The 25899-nt window shown below is 46.6% G+C and overlaps 1 protein-coding gene across 3 annotated transcripts in view; it reads left to right on the top strand.

Annotated features, from left to right (window-relative positions):
- LOC309554171 (adhesion G protein-coupled receptor E3-like) overlaps positions 1-25899 on the top strand; it is a 162127-nt gene that overhangs the window by 111771 nt on the left and 24457 nt on the right. For all 3 annotated transcript variants that reach the window (XM_082255788.1, XM_082255787.1, XM_082255786.1), the window contains 2 exons: positions 847-1014; positions 3671-3865. In XM_082255788.1, the coding sequence (XP_082111914.1) occupies positions 847-1014; positions 3671-3865 (363 nt within the window). The remainder of the gene's footprint in view (positions 1-846; positions 1015-3670; positions 3866-25899) is intronic.

Raw genomic sequence — 25899 nt, 5'->3', positions numbered from 1 at the left:
GTTAGGCTGGACTTCTCCTTTAAGGTTTTTTCCTTTTATTTTTCCCCAGTGATCCTGCCATCTATTTAAAACTTAATGGGTATATCTTTGGACTAAAATCTTTGGAGAAAGAGTTAACTTAATTCATTGGTGTTTTTTGGAGTTCAATGAAATGAAAGATGAACAAAGCATATCCCTCTTTAGTGTGTACTACCTCAAACCAAAGCACCTAGTGTGTTTCTCATCTGCTATCTCCTCTCTGCTATCTGAGTCATGTCTGACAGTTTATTCTGACACCAAGGAATCCCAGGCACTGGCCCAATCCCCCCCCCCTCCGTTTCTCTCTAGCACACAACTTGTGATTGACAGCCTCTGCATGTTTACCTATCATCAGTCTAGAGGGGGATGTCCTTTTTGTCCACTCAGGCCTCAGATTACACTCAGTTCTCCTCTCCCCTGCCTGCTGGAGCTCAGAGATTCTGTGTTCAATGTGTGCTTTATGAGGTTTATCTCTGTGTATCACCTATGGCCAGTCATTTCACTAGGTATACTGTATGTAAGGGTTTACAACCACTTCCAGCTTTAAGATTCGGAAGAGATTTTTACTTGAGAGAAATGCTTGATGCCTACTTCCTTTATTACAAGAAATCCTTGTATTTCTTTGTATGAAGAGCAGAATGCTGTGAATTCACCTGGAAAGCACCAGCTTCCCAGATTGTTTTCCTTGTAAGACCATATGTCTAGATATAGAAGACCATGCCAATGCCATCACTAAACTATTGGTTTTTGTTACAGGATATTTACTTCAGACTGCTATGAACATAAACAATGTACTTTTAAATCTCATCAATGTACGTTCCCCTATAGGCGGTTCCTCCTTCCTATATTGTGCAATGTGTGTTCTGGGATACAGAGACGAGGGTCTGGTCAAACCATGGATGCGAGACCAAGAAATCCGACAGAGTGAACAGCACTCTCTGTGCCTGCAACCACCTCTCCACCTTTGCTGTCCTCATGGCACCCGGTGACATCCAGGTAATGGAAACTGTGACAATATTTTGTTAAAGCGGAAGTATCGTCACTTTTTACCTACAGGTAAGCCTATAATAAGGCTTACCTGTAGGTATAATTAATATCTCCTAAACCTGCATGGTTTAGGAGATATTAGCCCTGCATGCAACTGCTGAAACCAGTGGCGTATACGCTCTGAAGGTCCGGCGGACCTTCAGAGCTCTTTGCCGTCTCCTTGTCGGAAAGTTAACTCCCGCGCGCTTGCGCGGGAGTGAAGTCATCGCGGCTCCGGCCACTCACAGCGCCGGAGCCGCCGAACCAGGAAGAGACACCGAGGGAACATGACAGCTCCCTCAGCGGTGTCCGGGCGATCGTGACGGGGCTTTGTTTTAAGGTAAGTATTTCATAATGAGCTAGTATGCGATGCATACAAGCTCATTATGCCTTTGTCCTGCAGGGTTTGTATTTTTTTTTTTTTTTCGGTGAGGATACAACCGCTTTAAATAAGACAGAAATAAGCTAATGCTATTTTGGCTAATGAATAAAATATACATAAAAGTTAACATTTGTTAGCAATGCATTGAGGAGTAATAATAACCTAAAGTTGCCAGATGGCTGCTCATATCTTTTTATAAAGAGATACACTATATTGTCAGAAGTATTGGGACACCTGCCTTTACAGGCACATGAACTTTAATGGCATCCCATCTTCGTCCGTAGGATTCAATATTGAGTTGGCCCAACCTTTGCAGCTATAACAGCTTCAACACTTCTGGGATTGCTGTCCACAAGGTTTAGGAGTGTGTCTATGGCAGGGATGGCAAACTTTGGCACTCCAGATGTTTTGGAACTACATTTCCCATGATGCTCATGCACTCTGTAGTGTAGTCAAGCATCATGGGAAATGTAGTTCCAAAACATCTGGGGTGCCAAGGTTCGCCATCACTGGTCTATGGGAAAGTTTGACTATTCTTCCAGGAGCACATTTGTGAGGTCAGGCACTGATGTGGACAAGAAGGCTTGGTTTGTAGTATTCGCTCTATATCATCCCAAAGGTGTTCTATCAGGTTGAGGTCAGGACTCTGTGCAGGCCAGTCAAGTTCCTCCACCCCAAAGTCGCTCATCCATGTCTTTTTTTTTTTTTTTTTCATTTTTCCTGTTTTGTAATGCAAAACTGAAAAAACAAATACAATTAATGAAAATAAAAATGGTAATAAAAAAATTTAAAAAAACAGCAGAAAATGAATAGCTAAGGGGAGAAGGGAGAGAAGAAGTAGAATTCCAGCCGAAAACTAACTATGTTTAAAAATGTCCCCCCCCCCCCCTTCTGCTATTTCTCGCTTTTCTCCCTCTCCGCGGCGCCGGAATTTGCACGTGTGGGCACCCTGCTGTGACACTTTGCGGCTTCACAGCCGGGTGCCTCCCCCTTGGTCAGGCCATCTTCTTTGACCTCTGACATGTCCCAGCAGATTGCAAGGAGGAAGGGGAGAGGAGAACTTCCGCTCGAGCCGCTGAAGTAGGAGCAGGCAGTGGTGTATTTTGGTTTTGTGCTGCCGTAGGCAAGACTAAAATTGTGTGCCCCTCCTATGGAAATTTCCCCCATTCCTTTTTTAACAGATGGGACTCCCTCCATAATTGAAGGACTACAAGTCCCAGCATGATGTCCTGAGATCTCACGAGGGGGGGGTGAGAAGGGGTGGGAGAGAGAGAGGGGGGTGGGTGAGGGAGAGAGTGAGGGGGTGAGGGAGAGAGAGAGATGGGGTGGGTAAGGGAGGGAGAGAGAGAGGGGGGGATGAGAGAGAGGGAGAAAGAGGGGGTGGGTGAGGGAGGGAGTAGAGGGGGGGGATGAAAGAGAGGGGGGGATGAAAGAGAGGGGGGTGAGAGAGGGGGAATGAAAGAGAGAGAGAGAGAGGGTGGGATCAAGGACAGAGAGGAGAGGGGGGTGAGAGAGAGAGGGGGGGTGTGAGAGAGAATGGGGGTGAAAGAGAGAGGGGGGTGAGAAAGAAAGAGAGGGGGTGAGAGAGTAGGGGGGATGAGAGAGAGAGGGGGGATGAGAGAGAGGGGGGATGAGAGAGAAAGAGAGAGGTGAGAGTGAGGTAGAGAGAGAGGAGGGGTGAGAGAGAGAGAGAGAGAGAGAGGGGAGAGGGGGGTGGGGGAGAGAGAGAGAGAAAGAGAGGGGGGTGAGAGAGAGGGGGTGAGAAAGGCGGCTCTAGCAACCAGTGGCCAAAAGAGTCTCAGGTGGAGGGGGTGGCTTTTTTGCTGCCCCCCTGCAAAGTGCCGCCCTAGGCCTGGGCCTTGTTGGCCTAGGCCAAAATACAGCACTGGGAGCAGGTACCTGCTCCCCCCAAAAATGACATGCCAAATGTGGCATATTTGGGGGAGAAGAGTGCTTAAAGCAGATCGTTTCCTTTTGGGTAGAGCTCCACTTTAAGATTACATTAGATTTTAATGACCCGGTAGACATTTACTAACTACATTGCTCTTGCATCTGCAATAGACACCGATAACCTCCTCTCTAAGACCTCTACAGGCCTTTTAATCCATCAAAATGCAGTGAAATGAGTTCCAGAAAAAAGGCCACATACTAAGTTAATGTTGCACAGATGGTATGTAAAAGACAAAATATTAAAGTAATTTTCTGGTGGACTACCCATGTATTTTACACCCCTCTCATCTACAGGAGGATGATGGCCTCATTCTGATCTCTTGGATTGGCCTGAGTGTATCCCTTGTCTGCTTGTGTCTGTCTATCCTTACATTCACCTTGTGCCGGTCTATAAGGAGCGCTCATACCTCCATTCTGACAGCTCTGTGCGGATGTCTCTTCATTGGACAGCTTCTGGTTTTGTTTGGCCTTCATCAGACTGGAAATAAGGTAACTGTGCCTTCAAAAACAACAAATGAAATTGTGGCACAAACAAATGCTAGTGCACTATCCACATGAGTAAGCCTCTGCCCCACTAGATAAATTTAAAGATATGCTTGTGTAGCATATATAGTTCATAAAATGTTTATGAGTTCATTAAAATACCATATGAAGGGTGTTGTACTTCAGTAGGCAGCTCCACCTGAGATAGGAACAAATATCTGAAATTACAAAAAAGGAGCACAACGGGACGCTAGTTAAGTGCAGCATCAATGGGTTTATTACAATTAAAAAGCCAAATGTAAACTCACAGAAAATAAAATCAAAGAGCTTATCTGCAGCCATGCCACATTGGATGGAAGCTGTCAACCAGAAGAGCCACTTGTAGAAAAATGTTAATGTTGTAAGCCACATGGATAGATGTCTACACCATGACAGGAAACAGTAGAATGATTCCAGAGAGAGGGAGGGGGAGGAGTATACAGAAGTATGGTGAGAGAAAGAGCTCAGCTTAAACAGGAGAACACCGCTTAAAGACACAGAGCAATGATAAACCAAATTATAGACAATATAGGCAATATAGTGTAACACAATGCTCCCTGTCTAAAATCTTTAGTTTTCATAACCATAAACGTATATATATATATATATATATATATATATATATATATATATATATATATATATATATATATATTATATATATATATATATATATATATATATATATATATATATGAAAAGAAAAAGGAAGTAACCCATATCACGACAAATAGTCCTCATCCCGGTTGAGTAATTTTACAAAGAGGAATTATTCCACATCAGTGATCCCAGAATACACTGGTGATAGGAATAAAAAAGGATTGGGACTATAACGGGCTATTGGTCGAAAGTATGTTGGTAAGCCAGGGAAAGAACGAAAAAAGAATAAAAATAACAAGACCTCCCCTTGAGTAGTCTTCAGTCTTAATTAATTTCCCCTTCACACAGGAAATGTCCATTGGTTTCTTTTCACATAGAAACGATTCAAGACCTCACTTCGAGGAGTCTACACACTTGTTACCCTCCTCAGCCACATCGCTTCAGGAGGTCTTCCCCATGCTCACACAGCTTTCAGGGGGCACACATCTGACTGTCCTCCTCTCCCCATGCCCACACAGCGGCAGGAGGCAGCAATCAATAGGACTTCCTTTGGACAAATTATAGAGGCCTTAACTTCCTCATTCCGAACAGCTGAAGGCCTTTCAACTTCCTTAGACAGTTCTGGCTACCTTTGCAGCCGACACCCTATAGTAATTGGTGAATTTTCTAAACCAGGTGGAAATTTATCTCCTGTCTGTGACTACATCCACAGATTTACCTGACTTCCTGTCACAATATATATATATTTAATATGTCCTGGAACCTGTAACAAGAAACATGCAACAAGCAAACATAAACATAAGTTCAACTGGATGGCAGAACACGTAGTAATCCGACATAGGACATCTTCAGAGAATGTCAACGTTTCAAGTAGAACCTATAGTTAGCGACAATGTACTCCCCGCGGTGCCAATAGCATGGCTTAGTTCTTGCATAAGTCACTCACCTGGCAAAAGGAGTACTAACTCTGTAATTGGTCGAGTAAAGATTTGTGTCAATTCTCTCTTGGTTACCTTGACCTCTACCTTCCGAACCTTGTTATCATCACTGGGCATAACTTTAGTAAAAGGACCCATAGGCCATTCATTCCGACAAACTTCCTTGTCCTTTGGAAGGATGAGATCTCCAACATAGATGAAGGGTGGATCTGTACTTAGGCGATCAGCTGGGAGATGTGCCATTTGTTGCTGTTGATGTCTTCCTCTTAACTAGAGATGGGCGACCGACCCCCTGTTCAGTTTGCGGCAGAACTTTCAAACATCCCAAACGTTCAGAACCGAACAGGGCCGGAGTGGGACTCATTTTCAGCCCTGGAGTTTCATGCCTTAGACCGGCCCACTTTAGTTCGCGACTGACTATATTAAAATAATGTAATTAAAACCTCAGAATATAAGTTTGCAATGGCTGCAGACATAGTACAGGAGAATGCAGGGCTGTGGGCATGGTGCAGGAGAATGCAGGGCTGCGGGCATTGTACAGGAGAATGCAGGGCTGTGGGCATTGTACAGGAGAATGCAGGGCTGTGGGCATTGTACAGGAGAATGCAGGGCAGCGGGCATTGTACAGGAGAATGCAGGGCTGTGGGCATTGTACAGGAGAATGCAGGGCTGTGGGCATTGTACAGGAGAATGCAGGGCAGTGGGCATTGTACAGGAGAATGCAGGGCTGTGGGCATTGTACAGGAGAATGCAGAGCTGTGGGCATAATACAGGAGAATGCAGGGCTGCGGACATGGTACAGGAGAATGCAGGGCTGCGGACATGGTACAGGAGAATGCAGAGCAGCGGGCAAGGTACAGGAGAATGCAGGGCTGCGGACATGGCACAGCAGAATGTAGGGCTGCGGGCATGGTACAGGAGAATGCAGGGCTATGGGCATGGTACAGGAGAATGCAGGGCTGCGGACTTATGTACAGGAGAATGCAGGGCTGTATGCATGGTACAGGAGAATGCAGGGCTGTGGACATGGTACAGGAGGATGCAGGGCTGTGGGCATGGTACAGGAGAATGCAGGGCTGCGGACATGGTACAGGAGAATGCAGGGCTGCGGACATGGTACAGGAGAATGCAGGGTGGCGGGCATGGTACAGGAGAATGCAGGGCTGCGGACATGGTACAGGAGAATGCAGGGCGGTGGACATGGTACAGGAGAATGCTGGGCGGCGGGCATGGTACAGGAGATAGCAGGGCGGTGCCATTTTTAAATCTAAGACAACCCAGTGCAGGGCTGCGGACATGGTACAGGAGAATGCAGGGCGGCGGACATGGTACAGGAGAATGCTGGGCGGCGGGCATGGTACAGGAGAATGCAGGGTGGCGGGCATGGTATAGGAGAATGCAGGGCGGTGGGCATTGTACAGGAGAATGCAGGGCAGCGAGCATGGTACAGGAGAATGCAGGGCAGCGGGCATGGTACAGGAGAATGCAGGGCTGCGGGCATGGTACAGAAGATACAGTGCTGCGGGCATGGTACAGGTCTACCATGCTCGCAGCACTGCATCTCTTGTAGTATGCCCGCAGCCCCGCATAATGGCAGGCAGTGGAGGAGTCTCACCTGTTCCTGAGGCCACATAGATTTGAAAAAGGCGCCGCCCGGCGCCAACACATCATTGCGCATGTGCCGCCGCCGCTCGGGAAAGCTCATATACATTCGGCTATTCCCAGGAATAGCCAAATATGTACGGCCTTTCCCGAGCGGTGGCACATGCGCGGTGACATGTTGGCGCCGGGCGGCGCCATTTTTAAATCTAAGGCAACCCAGTGGAACGGCCCTCGGACCAACTGGCCCACCGGTAGAAGTCCCCGTGCTCCCGATTGGCCAATCCGGGCCTGGAACCGAATAACGTAGCCCATTGAAGTCTATGGGAACCGAACTGGAAAAATCAAAATTGCCCATTTTGAAGGCTTATATGCATGTTATTGGACATACAATGGTTATGGGGGTCCGGGTACTGCCCTGGGGGACATGTATGAAAAATAAGTTTGTAAAAAACATAATTTTTACATGAGCAGTGATTTAATGATGCTTAAAGTGAAACCATAAAATTAGAAATAACAAAAAAATTAAAAATGCCTTTAAATATAGTGCCTGGGGGGGAGAGGGGGGTCCCCTTAGTCTGCCTGTAAAGTGGTACAATTATACCGTGTATAGAAAATGCTTCAGCAATAAGGACATTTATAAAGCCAAAAAAATGACATTTTCTATTCAAGCTTTCTTTATTTTATAAACAATGGCTTGGAGAGCCAGTTTGCATGATGGGGCCACAATTTAGTGCACTCAAAAAAAGATTAGAGATAAATGCTGGTGTCTCTTTCACAGACTTTGGATAGAAGTAACAGGTGCAAAAAATTGGGCTTTGGGTGTTGCCTACACACCGTAACCCTATAGAGGTAATTTTGATGAAAGCAAGAATTGGCCTTGCTGTCAAAAATTTAAATTTGATGCCCCACTCAAACAGTTGCTAAAAAATTAGTCTTTGGGTGTCAGTGGTGCCTTCACACCGTAACCCTAGAGGTACTCTTGATAAAAGAAAAAATTGGCCTTGCTGTCAAAAATTGCAATGATATGCACCTGTCAAACAGGTGTGGAAAAATTGGTCCTTGGGTGTTATTTGTGCCCATGAAACCTACACCAAAAATTTTCTTCCAGATGAAATCAACACCCACAAAACTAGGCAGCCTAGACAGTCTTTCAGAGATTGTAGATCCAGAAAGCACTTAATCAGCAACATCAGCATCAGGGGCTTGATAGCTGCTGCTAATCCAGGACTGATTCATTTTGATAAATGTCAACTGGTCCACGGAGTCTCTTATCTGTCACAAAACCTCCGGCAGCACTGAATGACCATTTAGAAAGCCCAGCAGCTCTATTGCACATTGGGTAAGTTCTGGCCAGTGGTCTATTCCCATGACCCAGTAATCCAGTGGATCGTCAACTGGAAAGGTCTCCATATCTGTTTTTGCTCCCAGATAATCTCCCACCATATGATGAAGATGCTGCCGATGGAATGTGATAGCTGACAGCCCCCTGGGTGCAGAGGACTAAAAATTCTTAAAATGCATCACTGAGGCAGCCCCCTTCTCCACCGCTCCTCTCTTGACCAACAGAAGTCTCAAAACTACGTTTTCCACCACATTTTCGGGAAAGGTGTTAAGTAATGTCAGGAAAATGTGCGTAGGAGAACTGGCAATGCTGCCAGTAATACTAATGGGCGCATCCAGCGCATCTCTGTACGCCATGGTGCATGAACGGCGAACAGGTGTAGCGCACGTAATGCATGACAGATGCGGCCACTTGCTGGCCTATAAAAGACTGTGGGAGAATCCATTTAATTGCTGGATTGTTGTCAGCTTTCCCCGTGTTCCTGTGCTCCTGTATTCTTCCTTTGGATTTCCTGTTGTGACCTGGCTTGCTCCTGACTCTGTTTGATCCCCTCCTGGTATTGACCCTTTGGCTTGCTTCACCAATCTGACTTCTGTTTGATCACCCGTGTATGACCCCGGCTTGCCTCAAGGACTCCTCTGCAAAATCTATCAGTCTTCATGTGTATGGCCCCGTGGCCTGAGAAAAATACAAGCGCCATCAGGATGGCCTCGGCGGCTGCCCGATCCTAAGATGCTGCTGGTAGTTGGCCATCCGAGGACATCCTGAGGCATCCCTCCTCCCAGGGGACTCTTATGTTAGGATATGAAGCACACTCTGTACTTAAAGTGGAGTTCCACCCTAATTTTATACTTACCTCCATCTTCTCACTCCAGGTCCCCTGAAAAACAAATGGATAATCGCAATTTTTTTTTTTTTTTTACTTACTTACCTTGTAGAGAAAATATACTTACCTTACTTCCTTCTTCCTCCCCTCGGCGGCCGCGGCGATTCATCACTTCCTGGCTTTTGCAATGATTCCTGGGAGCTGAACGTCATCGCTCCCAGGAATCATTGCGCCTGCGCCGGCCCCGACGTCAGTTCCGGCGCACGTGCGTCATTCCCTTCTAAATCTAAATCTGTGGAGGGATGACGCGCGCGCACCGGAAGTGACGGCGGGGCCGGTGCAGTGCATCGTGGGACCGAAGAAGAAGGAAGAGGACGCCGAAGAGGATCGCGCTGGCTTCAAGCTGCCCACACCTGAGATGGCAGCGCTGGAGAATACTTTTTCAAGGTAAGTATTTCTCCTAAAAGGTAAGTGCAACCCGGGACAGATCAGAGGCTAGCCATTGTGGAATGTACTAGCCCTGACTGTCCCGGGGGTATTTTTATTAAAAAAAGTATAACCAGGGTGGAACTCCGCTTTAAGTGTGAGTACCTACGTTTCTTCTGCCACAATAATCATGTTATGCTGCACTCAGATGGCGCTTGTGTTTTTCTCTAGCTACTGAACAAGCCCCTTCTTGCTTGAACATAGAGCAGCCGTCCCACGAGCCAGCATCCATCTTCTATCAACATACCATTGCATTAGACTTGGCACGCTTTGATGGACTTACAGTATATTCATTCTCCTTATGTATGACATACACATTGCATTAGACTTATCACACTGTAATGGTCTCATATGCTATATCCTTTCATGTATGACGACATTTTCTATTATTGCTCTTGGCCACCCACCCTGCCTCATCACCTATAGGGGCCAACACAGATCTGCTTTGCGCTAATATATTTATATTTGTTGTCATGTGTATGGCCCTGGCTTGCCTCAAGGATTCCTGTGCACAATCTATCAGTCTTCCTGTGTATGACCCCGGCTTTCATTACGGACTTTGCTATTTCCTCCAGCCTTATTCTCGGACTGGCCACCTGTGTTTGACCCTCAGACTTGCCTCTGCCTCCAGTCATGCACAAGGTTGCCAAGTTCCTCTGCAGTTTTCAAGAGACGTTTGCCTTGCTGTGTGTCTTGCCTCCTCCAGCACCCTCCAGACGTCCACTGGTTCTCCAGTACCCTGCTGGCAACCTGTGCTACTTTGGGCGCTACACCTCCTGTACCACCTTCAGGGGTGTGCCACACTTAGCTGCAATGGGGAGCCCTCTCAACATATTGGCCTCGGACCAGGTACATGACACATAAACTCCTCTTTAAGGTGTCCTCAAGAGATTTCATCTTCTGCTCCCTCTGCGAGGACGGGATGAGTTCTGAGACTTTCCCCGTGTAACGGTGGTCAAAGAGGGTTGCCAACCAATAATGATCCTTCTCCTTGATGCCACATATTCTTGGGTCCTTTAGCAGGTTTTAAAGAATGAAGGAGCCCATGCACCCCAAGTTTGCAGAGGCATGAGAAGCAGACTCTTTGGATTCACTGAGGATTATAGTATCTGGAACTGCCTCCTCAAAGCCACGTACCACTCCCAAGGGTTCTGAGGTTGGAAAACCATCTCTTAAGGTTTGACATATGTCTTCCTCTGCTTCAATGCCTCAAAAACTGCCAGAATCCTCCTCCTCCCTCTCCTCTTGTGTGTTCTGTGGCATCGCAAGAATGGTGTCTGCATAAAACAGGCCTTTAGAGGAAAGAAAGTCCTCCTCTTCCTCCCACTGACCAGCCTCAAGTGTCCATAATGCCAAGCAGAGTCTGCTCCAGCAGGAACACAACAGGGATTATGTCACTGATGCATGCATTGTCACAGCTCACCATCCTTGTCGCCTCCTCAGATGGTGACAGTACAGTGCATGCATCCATTATCAGCAGCCATTGGCTTGGGAAAAGCCAAGGCACCCTGAGCCTGTCCTTGTGCCATTCTCACACAGGTACTCATTGACAGCTCTTTGCTACATGTGAAGTCACTGCAGCATTGCCAAAGTTGAGTTCCATCTGGTGGGCATGTCACAAATCAGGCAGTTTATGGGCAGGTAGAATTCCCACTGAATTTCAGCCAACCAAACACTGGCTGTGTATGACCGCCTGAAATTGCTATAGAATCTTCTGGCCTGCTTCAGAAGATCTTGCAAGCCTGGGTACCTCTTGAGACATAACAGCAGCCCATGGATACTAATGAAGTGTTTGCGGTGCCTACCCACACAGCCTAGTGGAAGCACCCTCACGGGCCAGCAGCTAGAGGACTGAGTTCAGGGCTCTTTTGAATCAACAACCACACAGCTCTCTTATTGCCCTGATTACTACCTTCACAGCTGTGAGTTTAATCAGGCTCATCACAGCTGATTCATAATATAAGACACCTCTCCCTGTGGCCTGATAACGTGGCCTGATAACATTCCACCTTATGCTCCAGTGGAAAGTCTGCAGGAATACCATCTCAAGGCTCTGGCAGGGTAGTCAGCCAAAAAATGTTACCGGTGAGCAGGCATTTTTACACCTAAGGTGGCTGTGTCTGTTTCACACCGTGGTGGATGTGGGCTGCGTGTCTTCAAGCTCAATTTTATATTAACATTTATCTGGAACTATTTATATTATAAAAAAATATTTTTTTGGAATGTATATGTACTTTGTACATTTGGTTTGTTTGCATTTTCAAGGATTTAGTATGTTTAATCACCATCTTTAGCGCGACTGTTTACGTTGTGGTGATATCACACAGTAGAGTTGCTGCTTTGTATAACATATGTTTAAAGTTTGTTATGATGTATCAATTTTAAGCGCATTTTTTCCTTTTGAAAAACACAACCCCTGGTACCTGTTTAAGAAGGACTGCACCACCAAATTGTCAACTTTCCCTGTCTAAGGGTGGACAGGAGGCTTGTGCCATTATCACACACCACCATTCCTGGCTCCAGCTGGCATGGCGTGAACTACCTCTAGGCCTGCCCCTGCAGACGTGCAAGGATCTCTGCTCCGGTGTGGCTCCTGTCCCAGAGGCGTAACTAGAACCTTCAGAGCCCCGGTGCAAGAAACCATGAAGGGCCCCCCAGACCCCTGGCTGGAGCCCTTCCCTTCAAGCCTGGGGCTCTTCCCACAGATCCTGGGGCCCTTTACTCTTGTTGCAGGGCCTTTTATTACGGTCCCGCAGCGGGACCCTTTCACAAGTTCTGCAGTGGGCCCCCTTAGTGCCATCTTGGGGCCTCCCCACGGTGGTGGAATGCCAGGGCCCGGTCAGAAGTGTGACCTTTGCGATCCTGGAAGTTCACCCACTGGTGTCAGTAGTTTTTATTTTTTGGTATTTTAATTGTATTATTTTTTATCATTTTATTTTATTTTTTTACAATGTCACTGACTATGACTCTGTCCATTCAGAAAAGGAAGGAGCTGGTAAATTACATATTTACCGACCCCTTCCTGGTTCTCTATTGGGACACATCCCTGAAGCAGCTGGCAGGAGAGGGAAGGGAGCACAGTGGGGGAGGGGGGGGGACCAGGGGAGCACACAGGGGCCCAGAGAAGGCAGAGCACAAGTACTAGAGAACTGGATAGGAGGAGTGGCGGGGGCATACAGAGGAACCAATCTTCTCCATTTTCCTCCTGCAGCTACAGAAGTAAAAATGAGGACAGTGATTTCTCTACATGCCGCCCCCGCCGCCCCTCCTATCCAGGTGTACAGGGGAGCCGCACAGGCCCCCTGGAGCATGGGGCCCGGTTGCAATTGCAACCCCTGCAACCCCTGTAGTTACGCCCCTGTCCCCTAGACAGACCAGCTGAAGCACTGCATGGAACCTTTTAGTCTGACTCATTGAATAGCCCCTTGAATGCTTAGGGGGTACTTGTGGTTCATGGGACAGTTCAGCAGAGGAGGGCATGGAGGAGGGGGTGGAGCTGACAAATCTTGCATCATCACCACTAACTGTATGGAGTATTGGTGGCGCAACAAGCTGCAGCACTGAGCCCCATCCTGCATCCTTCTGAGTTGTAAGCAGAGTTACCCAGTGTGCTGTGAACTAAATATATCATTCCTGACCATGCTTGCTGGACCACATATCAGAAGTAACATGGACCTTGTATTCTTAGAAAAAGGTGACAAGAGATTGTACTCACCATAGGAAAAACTTGGATTGTTCTTGGTCTCTGCAATGTTCATGATGAATTTGCAGAAGAAAGAGAATTGAGGGAAGGAAACCTCGTTCTCTTTTTTGTATGATGACCCTAATGCAGACCATTTTTCTTGCAAACCATATGGGAGCTTGGAGAGGATTGGGTTTACCCCTCTGGCAGTGTCCAGGTAACTGAGTCTTGGTGGTTTTGGATCTGCCTTTTCTACCTGAAGCTCAAGTAGAAGGTCACTCAGTCTCTTGAACTCCTTGTTGTCCTTCCAGATATCTTAGGGAAAGTTTCCAGACGCATGAACAAAGCATTTTCTATAGCTTCTGGACTGCCATAACTTTGCTCTAGTCGATCTTATGCAGCTGTGAGGCCTGATGTAGGATTTCCATGAAAACTGATCTTAATGTCTTAACACGTGCAGCAGATTGTGGACCAAGTCCTCTGATCATCAAATCCAGTTCTTCAGCAGCTATTATACCAAGATCACTGATTGCAGCTCTGAAGGCACTTTTCCAACTTCTGTAGTTTTCAGTTTGGTCATCAAAACTTGCAAGACCAGTCTTTGTGAGCTCTCTGCGAAGTATGTACCACACAAACTCTGCTGTCTCAGTTGTCTCTGTCTATATGCAAGGTGTTGGCTGAACGGTGCTGATTATGCTATCTATGAGATTTTTGTTAAAAGACACAGGGAAATATGGTGCAGCAGATGCCTTCAGGCAAGTTGCTTGCTTGAAATCAGTTGTCCCAATGGTACGTTAATTTGAGGTTGTATGATGACAGGAGATTGATGACTTGCTTGCAGCTTGCTCTGATGCTCTGTGACTTACAAAGGAAGGTTGGGTAGGCAGGCAGGGAAGGCACTGGAGTGATTTTGCATGCAGGAAGTTGCTGGAACCTCTTTACCCTTGTTGCTGTAAAGAAGTCTCTATGTTGTCAAGAGCATTGGAGATGATAGAGTGTACACTACAGTGGTTTAGGACATAGTCTTCAGTGCGTCTGAGGAGATCTTTCATATCTGCTATGGTTAGGATGATTGATGCTGTCTTTCTCACTTGCACCTTCGTCTGCAATGATAGCTTGCTCTAGGACCCTTAGCTTTGCTATAGCTGCATCATGTTTACATTGTTCGTTCAAGATTTCTATTGCTGCTTTTTGACGTGCTGTCTGTTTTCAACTCTGCTCTCTTTTCTGCATATGCGACCTGCACTTTGCTGGCTTACGCTTCAGTGCGGGAATTATTAAGTCGCTCACTGTGTGTTGAGTGTCTTGAACTATAGAATTTAGAGGACTTTTTAGAATGTCCGGTGAAAACTGATCTGTGAGGTGCAGTGTTCTGTAGCAGCTCTATCTTTTCTTCTGCCTTTAATTTGATTTGCTGGATAAAAGTGTCTCTTTCTAGATTAAGAACTTGGAAGCTGTTTAATTCCTCTAGTGAATCTTCCGTTTTCATACCTTGTAAAACATTAATGAACTTGTTGCATGTAAGCTGATAAAGCTCATATGAGGCAGAAAGTTGTTTAATGGCGCCCTCTAGTGGCAGTAGCTCACGTTCAACAGACAGCGTGTTAGATTAACAACTTTTTCCCATAATATCTTCAGGCTAGTTGTCAGTTTAGTTCTTAAAGCTTCATATTTCTCCATTACTTTCCAAGTTGGTTTGACTGAGCGTTTGGGTAACTCAGCTGGGTGATGGTCTTGTGCTGGGGCTGCTGTGTGTTCACAGTCAGGGCCTTTGTAACTTATCTTGACATAGGCAGATAATGACAGAGTGATAAGCTGTAATGTTCTGGTACCTTTGGGTACCCTAATTACTCTTTCATAAGTGTATGCGCCCCACCATTCTCTTTTGGTAAGGTGCGCATACACCTTTAAGACTGATGCTGTCATCACTGAGCGCCGGACTGGATGGCTATTTAGATCGCCGGCTCTCACTCACATGTGTTCGTTCAAACTGCTTTGTGCCTTGATGCTAACCTGTCTTGAAGCTCTCATGCTTGCAAGCATACCTCGCTGTCGGAACCACGCTGCGCTGATCCCTGTATCCCGCTACCGGATCATCCGCTCTTGCCAAACCTCTCCTCTGCTACATTGCTATTAGTGATAAGTACCCCACAGGGGAAACCTCTATAACTTTCATACTAAAGCTTACACTATCTAGCTCTGCATACTAAGGACTATTACTACATCTGCATTATCTAAGATTGCTAGCTCTTGAGCCTACTACCACCTGTTCTTGCACTGGGTTGATCTCTCTTGTATGTTCACCTGCTACTCTGTCATCTGCTACCATACATGATTGCTAAACCTATCTGCATCCCATCTGCTACTATCTTACTTTCAAGAACATTTCCTTTCAAGTGTCTGTCATCTACCATCTCTACCCAACCTGTCTCTTCAGCCTATCATCACTGTGTTACTATATACATAAGTCACTCTAGGAAACATCTTATTGAGTGTGTGTATTTACTTGCTGAATTGAGATCATCCACACATGATGAGTCATTGAGAGTTGGGAATGGTGTCTCAGCGTTTCTCTACATGACTACTGAAGTGGAATATTTCCGCAGCTGAAAATCCACATCATACATAAAACGCAGGAGCGTTACAGATTGAACGAAACCACAAATGGATTCAGCAGAAATAACCACTCAGATGACACAATTAAAACAGCAAGTACCTGCGTTAATACACGCACTTGCTGAATTAAAAGAAGACAATCAGGCTCTGTCGCAGCAGGTAGTTAGACTGACACAACTTACCACTGCTCAGTCCCCTGAACCCAAAATAAATCCTCCTTTGGTATTTACAGGCGATCGCAAAAAATTTCGCGAATTTAAAAACGCATGTGAGTTACTTTTCTTGCTAAAACCCCGTACCTACCTTACTGATCACATTAAGGTTTGTACTATTATTTCTTACCTAACAGGCGATCCTCGGGCCTGGGCAGACTCTCTTTTTGAGAAAAGCGACCAGCTTCTCAACTCCTATGCCTTGTTCCTAGCAGAACTCACTAGCCTATATGATGATCCCAATAGGCAGAGTACTGCCGATCTTCAATTAAGATCCTTGAAACAAGGTGGGAGACCTGTAGAAGACTTTGTCGCAGAATTCAAGAGATGGACCCTTGATTCAGAATGGAATGATGCATCTCTGAAATCCCAATTTAGGCTTGGCCTATCAGAGGCCGTTAAAGACGAGCTTGCCCGAGCGGATCTGCCAAAAACCCTGGATACATTGATACAACTCAGTATCACCATAGATAGAAGACTACGAGAAAGAAAGGCTGAGAAAATGGGAATGCCATTATCCAGTTCTCCTCGGATTTCGGCCGTTGACCCCGTTCCTATGGAGGTAGGAACCATACGCCCACCTCTATCAACTATGGAAAGAGCCAGAAGACGATCTGGTAATCTCTGCTTGTACTGTGCATCCCCGGATCACAAGATAAACGTCTGTCCCCTAGTCTACAAAAAGAAGGGTGAGTGTTCACATGTCCTCCTAGGGGGATTGACAACTTCAATCACTAACCCTTACCTTTCTGTTTGCTTAACATTACAGTGGGACCAGAACAGGATTACTACTAAGGCCATGATTGACACAGGATCTTGTGGAAATTATATTGACATACGTTTTGCTGCTTTAAATAAAGTTCCTATTATTTCTAAACTTAAACCTGTCTCAGTAAGTCGTATTAACGGTGTTCCTTTATCCTCTGGTCCGATCACTGATCAGACACAGGCACTCCTAGTCACTACTAACGGGTCTCATATGGAGACCACTACCTTCGATCTAATACCTTCACCCCACTTTCCCATTGTTTTGGGACTTCCCTGGTTGCACACACATCAACCAACCATAGATTGGTTTTTCAACGATTTATAAACGATATTTTCAGAGACTTACTAGATGTCTGTGTTGTATATCTGGACGATATACTTATATATTCACGATCCCTGTCTGAACACATAAGACATGTAAGACTAGTATTATCGAGATTGCTTGCACACAACCTTTATGTGAAACTGAAAAAATGCTTGTTTCATAAAGAAGAGGTACTGTTTCTAGGCTACATCATATCCAAAACAGGAATCGAGATGGACATGAGTAAGATATCCTGCATTCAGGATTGGCCTACACCAACCACACGCAAGGCGCTACAGCGATTCCTTGGATTTTCGAATTTCTACAGGAGGTTCATTAGAAACTTCTCTGCCATTGTGAGACCCCTCACACAGCTCACTAGCATTAAAAAAACATTCAAATGGTCAGATGAAGCAAATAAAGCTTTTCACCTGTTAAAGACAAGGTTTACTTCTGCTCCCATACTACGCCATCCAGACCCATCCCTCCAATACATTCTGGAAGTAAATGCGTCAAACATGGCAGTAGGAGCAATACTCTCCCAACGACCAACTCACACTTCACCACTTCATCCAGTCTCCTTTTTTTCTAAATCCCTAAGCAGTCCAGAGATAAATTACCCCGTGGGTGAAAAGGAACTGCTTGCTATAAAATTGGCTCTGGAGAATTGGCGACATCTACTCGAAGGCACCAAATTACCAATACTTATATACACGGACCATAAAAATCTCCAATATCTTCAGACTAAAAAAACTCTCTCGCACCGACAGGTACGATGGTCACTATTCTTTCTAAGGTTTAACTTCCTAGTGACCTACACACCTGCAGATAAGAACAAAAAGGCGGATGCACTGTCACGACTAGCTGAAGAAAACTGCTTCGAAATCCCTTCCGTTCCTATAATACCTCACAAACGCATTATTGGAGTTGTCCGTTCCTTGAAGGAAGAGGTTTTGCATGGTATAAGTTTGGATTCACCCCCACCACAACTAAATAATGATGCAGAAGGCTTCCTCTACTACAACGACAAACTTTACATACCACCTACCATACGCACCAAGATCTTGGAATTATCGCATGATGTGCCTATGGCAGGACATATGGGTATGACAAAGACTCTTAATCTGATTACCAGGCAATTCTGGTGGCCTGACATGAAAACATCTATACAAAAATTCATCTCTTCATGCAATGTCTGTGCCAGGTCCAAAATTGACACTACGAGACCATCCGGTCTACTATGCAGTCTACCAATACCCCAAACTCCATGGGAAGTTGTGTCCTTGGACTTTATAGTGGAATTGCCTCCTTCCAAAGGATTTAATACCATCTTAGTGTCAGTGGACCATCTGACAAAAATGGCACATTTCATTGCTATTCGCAGACTACCTTCGTCCAAACAAACGGCAGAACTCCTGATGAAACATGTCTTTAAGTTACATGGTATCCCAAAAACTCTTCTGTCTGACCGTGGATCACAATTTATTTCCAAGTTCTGGCAAGAACTATGTCACATACTACGGATCGAGCGGAAGCTCACTTCTCCTTACCATCCGCAGACCAACGGACAGACTGAAAGAGTCAACCAATGCATCGAGCAATATTTACGTTGTTACACTTCTTACCAACAGGATGATTGGGTGGATCTTCTCCCTCTGGCAGAATTTGCCTACAACAACGCAACCCACAATACGACCAAGCAGAGTCCGTTCTACTTGAACTATGGGTTTCATCCCTCTATTCTTCCACCACGCATCCTTCCTTCAAATAACCCAGTAGCTTCAGACTATCTTACCCAAATAAAGGACTCTCTGGGTTTGCTTAATACTACCATTGCACACGCTCATAGTCAACAAAAGAAGTACTATGATCTTCGCAGAAGACCTTCTCCTCAGTACGCTATCGGGGGGCTCGTTTGGCTCTCAACAAAAAATTTAAGACTGAAAATCCCTAGCAAAAAGCTTGGACCTCTGTTCTTGGGACCTTTCCCAATCAAGAAACTTATTGGAAAAGCTGCAGTACAGCTTACATTGCCAATAGACCTCAAAATACATCCCATTTTCCATGTGTCGCTACTGAAGCCCCATGTTCCTGACCAAGGAATAAGGCCTACTATCCCACCTCCTCCTCCTGTACAAGTTGAAGGTGGAGAAGAATATGAGATAAAAGAGATTCTGGATTCTCGTATCCACAGAGGAAGACTTCAGTACTTGGTTCGATGGAAGAACTATGGGCCCCAAGATGACACCTGGCTAAACACCTCTGACATACATGCCTCTAGATTAATCCGCAATTTTCATGCGAAGTACCCAGACAAACCAGCTCCAGAGGCCTTCAGGAGCCGGCCTTAAGGGGGGGGTACTGTAATGTTCTGGTACCTTTGGGTACCCTAATTACTCTTTCATAAGTGTATGCGCCCCACCATTCTCTTTTGGTAAGGTGCGCATACACCTTTAAGACTGATGCTGTCATCACTGAGCGCCGGACTGGATGGCTATTTAGATCGCCGGCTCTCACTCACATGTGTTCGTTCAAACTGTGCCTTGATGCTAACCTGTCTTGAAGCTCTCATGCTTGCAAGCATACCTCGCTGTCGGAACCACGCTGCGCTGATCCCTGTATCCCGCTACGGGATCATCCGCTCTTGCCAAACCTCTCCTCTGCTACATTGCTATTAGTGATAAGTACCCCACAGGGGAAACCTCTATAACTTTCATACTAAAGCTTACACTATCTAGCTCTGCATACTAAGGACTATTACTACATCTGCATTATCTAAGATTGCTAGCTCTTGAGCCTACTACCACCTGTTCTTGCACTGGGTTGATCTCTCTTGTATGTTCACCTGCTACTCTGTCATCTGCTACCATACATGATTGCTAAACCTATCTGCATCCCATCTGCTACTATCTTACTTTCAAGAACATTTCCTTTCAAGTGTCTGTCATCTACCATCTCTACCCAACCTGTCTCTTCAGCCTATCATCACTGTGTTACTATATACATAAGTCACTCTAGGAAACATCTTATTGAGTGTGTGTATTTACTTGCTGAATTGAGATCATCCACACATGATGAGTCATTGAGAGTTGGGAATGGTGTCTCAGCGTTTCTCTACATGACTACTGAAGTGGAATATTTCTGCAGCTGAAAATCCACATCATACATAAAACGCAGGAGCGTTACATAAGCAAGCAGGATCTGTGTGCTGTAATGTGAAACCAACAAATAATAATAAATAAAAAATTCAGCGCAACTGTATAAAATAATAATAGAAAGCTGCTATGTACTAAAGAATAAAAAAACCAAAAGTCCCAATAACAAATATATAACAAAAAGTGCAGCGCAGTGCGCATGCGCGCGGTGCTGACGTCGAACATGCTCTGACTGCGCTCCGCACATCCCGGCAGATCCAAAGCTAAAATTAGCAACTAGAGAGCGGGCAGAGGCTCCGGAGGACTCGCAGGTTGCAGCGGAGGCGATGCTGCATCGCAGGACATCGGTAAACCCGAAGAAAAAGCACCCGTCAGCGCCTCAGCCTTCTTCTTCGGCGCGCCCCTCTCCTCCCAAGACACAGTCTCCAGGGACCAAGATGGCAGCGACTCGCAGCTCCACGGCCCGGAACGGCCCTCCGCCCACACAATCGGCGCCTTCCCGCCCTGACCATCGGGCACCTACAGCGGCTATTTTGGAGGGGGTAAGCGACCTTTTCTCCTCTCAATCCTCACAATCACAAGGGGACACCTCGCAACATTCACAGGCACCGGCGCCACACTTCTCCCCATACCAGGCCTCCTCTGAGGGAGCGGCATCTCCAGCCTCCTCCCTAGATAGGCAAATGGCGGACATAGCCGAATTGGCGCTGAGTCAAGGGGGCTCCGTGACATCCTCAGCCCCCCCTCCTCCCCAGGCACCATACTCGGGGGATTCAGTGCTGATCGCCAGGTTTTCAGCTTTACTACAACAGGAACTTTCCAAAGCATGTGCAATTATTACAGCAGACTTAAAGGGGGACTTCCAGGACATAGGCAATAGATTGGACTCCATTGAATCTAAAGTGGATGGCACTGTGAGGAGAGTCAATCAAAATCATAAACTGATAGTCTCCCTGCAAGATCGCCTGGACCAGGCCCAGGATAAAATTGAGGACCTGGAAAATCGGTCCCGCCGCAATAACTTTAGAATAAGGGGCCTCCCTGAATCCATCACGGACCTGGAACCAACCATACATGATCTTATGACTACCCTCATTCCTGATATTACACCCAGTCATTTGGAATTGGATCGCTTCCACCGGGCCTTGGCATCCCCGCGCCAAGATGGCCTGCCTAGGGATGTCCTTGTTAAACCGCAATTTTATAGGATTAAAGAAAAAGTGATGGCTGCGGCCCGCTTTAAATCTGATCTCACTCTGTAAGGTCACCCGATCCAAATTTTTGCGGACATCTCCCAAACCACTATACAAAAGAGGAGGTCACTGAAGCCTTTATTGGCCCATCTTATTAACCGGCAGATCAAATATAGATGGTCTTTTCCTTTCTGCCTATCCTTCACTTACAAGGGGAAAACGCATTCCTTTTCTACTTTCCAAGACGGACAAGATGTGCTTATGGGCCTAGGACTCATCTCCAAGGATGGCCCTCCGCCTAGATCTTGCTCAGTATCCCCGACGACGTCAACCAGGCCTTTGTCACCAATATGGTCCCAACAGAGCCGGAGAGGACATGCCTGCACACGCACACCACCGTGAGGCCTTATGACAGGATGAGCAGCTTTTGGATCCCTCTCTCGCCATTCACATGAGTGCCAGTACCCTATGGCAGATTGCTATACACAGTTTTATTGTTGACTTTGTTCTTTTTTCCCTCTTGCCTCCAAGTTGCGATACGATTGTTCCAGCCTGGACGGAGTTACACTTTGGTGGACGCTCGAGGATGACAGCCTAGACCGCCCTATCGAGAGCGGCCCACGTGAGACTGTTCTTGCCTTTTTTTTGATTGTCCCCTTTATCTTTTCTTTTTGGGTATTGTTTCTGTTTTTCTGGGGTACCTGCAACCCCCTATCTATGGGAACTGTCAATTTAATGGACCGAAGCGGTCCCTGTGGATTTATGACTATTTTTTCTGAGTCCCCATTGCTCTCTTACAGTTTTAAGTGTTTTTTTTTTCTTTCCTCTGTTATTGTCTATTTCCCTGGTGGTCACACTAAGGGACGAGGACTCGGCCTCCCGGGTCCTAACCTGACTACCGTTGGGCCTTAATGTTTGTGTTGCTGCTGCCCGAGTATATTTGCACTGTGCATTGAGCCTCTGGAGTAGTCCCGCCTCATGACACCCGGCCTGTAGCTGGGATGGTTTGGAGCGGAACTGCTCGGGATGATTCCACATGCCACTGACCATTTGCGAACTCGCTCATGGCTTTATGCGGTGAGCGATCTCGCAAACTTTTTGGGGGAGCTGGACCCCACAACCAGCCTAGTTTGGATGATTTTCAGGTTTTAGATGGAGTGTTTCCGATTGCCCCCCCCCCTGGAAATGGGGGGGGGGAAGGACGGGGAGAGGGCTCCCTTTCCTCGCCCCTCTTCTCTCTCTCTGCTTCCTCCTCCCTTCTTTCTTTTCTTCTTCTCTACCCTTGTGTTCTCTTGGTGTCCAGGTCTTACTGCTTCCGTAGGCATAGTCGTGCGTCCCTCAGGTCTGCACTTTCTGGGGGGGGGGGGGGGGGATCCCCAGTGTATCTAGCCGGGTGCAGTATGCCGAACCACAATAATGAATCTTGCCCCAACTCCTTTTAAAATCCTGACCCATAATGTCCAGGGCCTCAATGCGCCAGTGAAACGCACTAAGGCCTTCCAATACTACTCTAAACAGGGTTTCGATATCCTTCTACTACAGGAGACCCATTTTGCCCACTCCTCCTCCCCAAAATTTATGAGTGCGAAATATCCTACCTACTACTTGTCTAATAGTGCTGATAAAAAGAAGGGGGTGGCTATATGCATAGCAAAAAAGGTTCCATTCACGCCCAAAAGTGTGATACGCGATAAAGAGGGTAGATATGTTATGGTGCAAGGCACAATAAATGAGCATGAGGTTACGTTGGTCTCCTATTACGCTCCAAATGTGGGTCAACTGGATTTTTTCCGGTCCATGCTCACAGTCATCATGCCGCATGCAGCGAGCCATGTCATCTTTGGAGGAGATAGCAACCTTCCGTTGGACCAAGTTTTGGACAAATCGTCCTCCCTCCGAACTTCCCTCCGGCATGTTCCTAGACAGGGAGTCAAATTGGCTCGCCTGCTGCATTCGCATGATTTGGTGGATGTCTGGAGGAATGACCGCCCTGCCACCAGAGACTTTACGCACTATTCACATGCCCACAAGACCTATGCCCACATTGACTACCTGTTTACCATGTCTCCGCTCCTCCCATTTGTTTTGAAGTCCCAGATACTGGTGACCCCGTGGTCAGACCACTCACCAGTAGCTATGACAGTTTCTGATCTTTGGACGAAACCAAAACCCGCTCCCTGGAAACTTAATGCTTCCCTACTTAATGATCCGACTATTTTCAAGGAGGTGGAGGGCGCTATAACCCAATACTTCCTGGATAATACTGCTACTGGCACTTCCTCGGCGATCCGTTGGGCGGCGCATAAGGCCACAATTAGAGGCAAATTAATTCAGATAGCTTCTAGGAAGAAAAGGGAACGAGCCCAGGACATACATAAGCAGGAGTCGGATCTCCGGGACCTTCTGAGAGAACAGAAACGTAACCCCGACATTGACATACGACCAAAAATAGATTCCGCTAGATTGACCCTCAACCTGAGTTTGACTACACGCACAGAAAAATCTCTCCGGTGGTCGGGCAACCGCTACTATACCCTGGGCGACAAACCTCACACCTTGCTGGCCCGCAAATTGACCCCACGACCATTCTCCCCTGCTATTCCGAAATTGAAACTCCGCAATGGCAATAGAACGCAGAATCCTCAGTTGATTGTTAATGAATTTTACAATTTTTACACTAAACTATACTCCTCCCCGACTGCTCCTCAGAGCTCTCGGATGGATGAGTTCTTCCGAGACCTCCCTATTCCGCGATTGTCTGCAGAACACGGGGACATTATGGATGGGGAATTCATAGAATCGGAAATCTTATCGGCCATAAAGTCCATTAACCCTTCCAAAGCCCCGGGCCCGGATGGCTTTTCAGGCCACTATTATAAGAAGTTCAATGAACTTCTAGCCCCTCACCTCTGTTCTTATTTTAATGAGATCAGACGCGGTTCCCCCATCCCTCGGTACGAGAACAATGCCTTCATCCATGTCATCCCTAAACCGGGTAGGGATCACGGAGACTGTTTGAATTATCGACCGATCTCCCTCATCAATTTGGACGTGAAAATAATGACCAAAATTCTGGCCACCCGCCTGAATTCTTTCTTAGCACACTATATTCACCCTGACCAAGTAGGTTTTGTCCCGACCAGACAGGCCTCTGACCAAACTAGACAGTCTAATTGGGATGGGGAGGGTCGGAGGAAGGGCATGTTGTTGTCCCTCGATCTGCATAAAGCATTTGATTCCCTGTCCTGGGACTACCTGTAGCACACACTCGAGAGATTTGGGTTCGGACCCTCTTTCCTCACACTGCTGCGGACCCTGTATGGCGAACCAATGGCGAAATTGTCGATTAAAGGCTATAGTTCAGATTACTTGGAGATTCGTAGGGGCACCCGTCAGGGCTGTCCTCTGTCCCCCCTATTGTTTATACTAGCTTTAGAACCCTTGGCGATCAAAATACGCCTCAATCCAAACATTCAGAGTATTCCCTGCGGAGCTGGGGTGCACAAGTGTGCTCTCTTCGCGGATGATATTCTGTTGTACCTATCTGCCCCGCTGGTTTCGATTCCCAACTTGCTTCAGGACTTGGGATTATTCACTGCGATCTCGGCTCTGCGGGTGAACCATTCCAAGTCCCAGGCTCTGAACCTCACTTTGGACGACGCCACTGTGTCGACACTTAAGAGCGCTTTCCCTTTTAGGTGGCAGGGGAGCTCTCTACCATATTTGGGCATCTACTTGACATCATCGATCACCACACTTTACACAGCCAACTACCCTCCCCTGTACAAAACCCTGGGGGCAGATCTCACCAGATGGGCGACTAACCCCCCGTCGTGGTTCGGCAGGTTGCACTTGGTGAAAATGAATATTTTACCACGATTACTTTATTTGTTCTGTACCTTGACGATATCCATTAACATGCCAGACCTCAAAACATTTCAGCGTAAGGTTGTTCAGTTTATATGGGGGGACAAGAGGCCCAGGGTAAATAGACGTACCCTATATACACCTAAATTGAGGGGGGGTTTGGGATTCCCCGATTTTCTCAAATACTATTACGCTGCACAGCTCACCCATTTGATAAGATTCCACAGAATTTGGATGCAGCTTGAAGCCAGCCATGTACCTGCTCATTCCATTGAACATCTACTGTGGCTACTACCAAAGGACCGCCCCGCGATCCTGTGTCCCACCCTGTCCCTGTCTTTGGGGATATGGGACCGACTGGCGAAACAACACGGTTTCAGGTCTCCTCATGCCCCACTGGTGCCCCTACT

This window comes from Pelophylax lessonae (genome assembly GCF_965119305.1).
Source record: "Pelophylax lessonae genome assembly, chromosome: 4".
In the NCBI taxonomy this organism is placed as follows: domain Eukaryota; kingdom Metazoa; phylum Chordata; class Amphibia; order Anura; family Ranidae; genus Pelophylax; species Pelophylax lessonae.
This window is presented reverse-complemented; position numbering and strand designations above follow the sequence as displayed.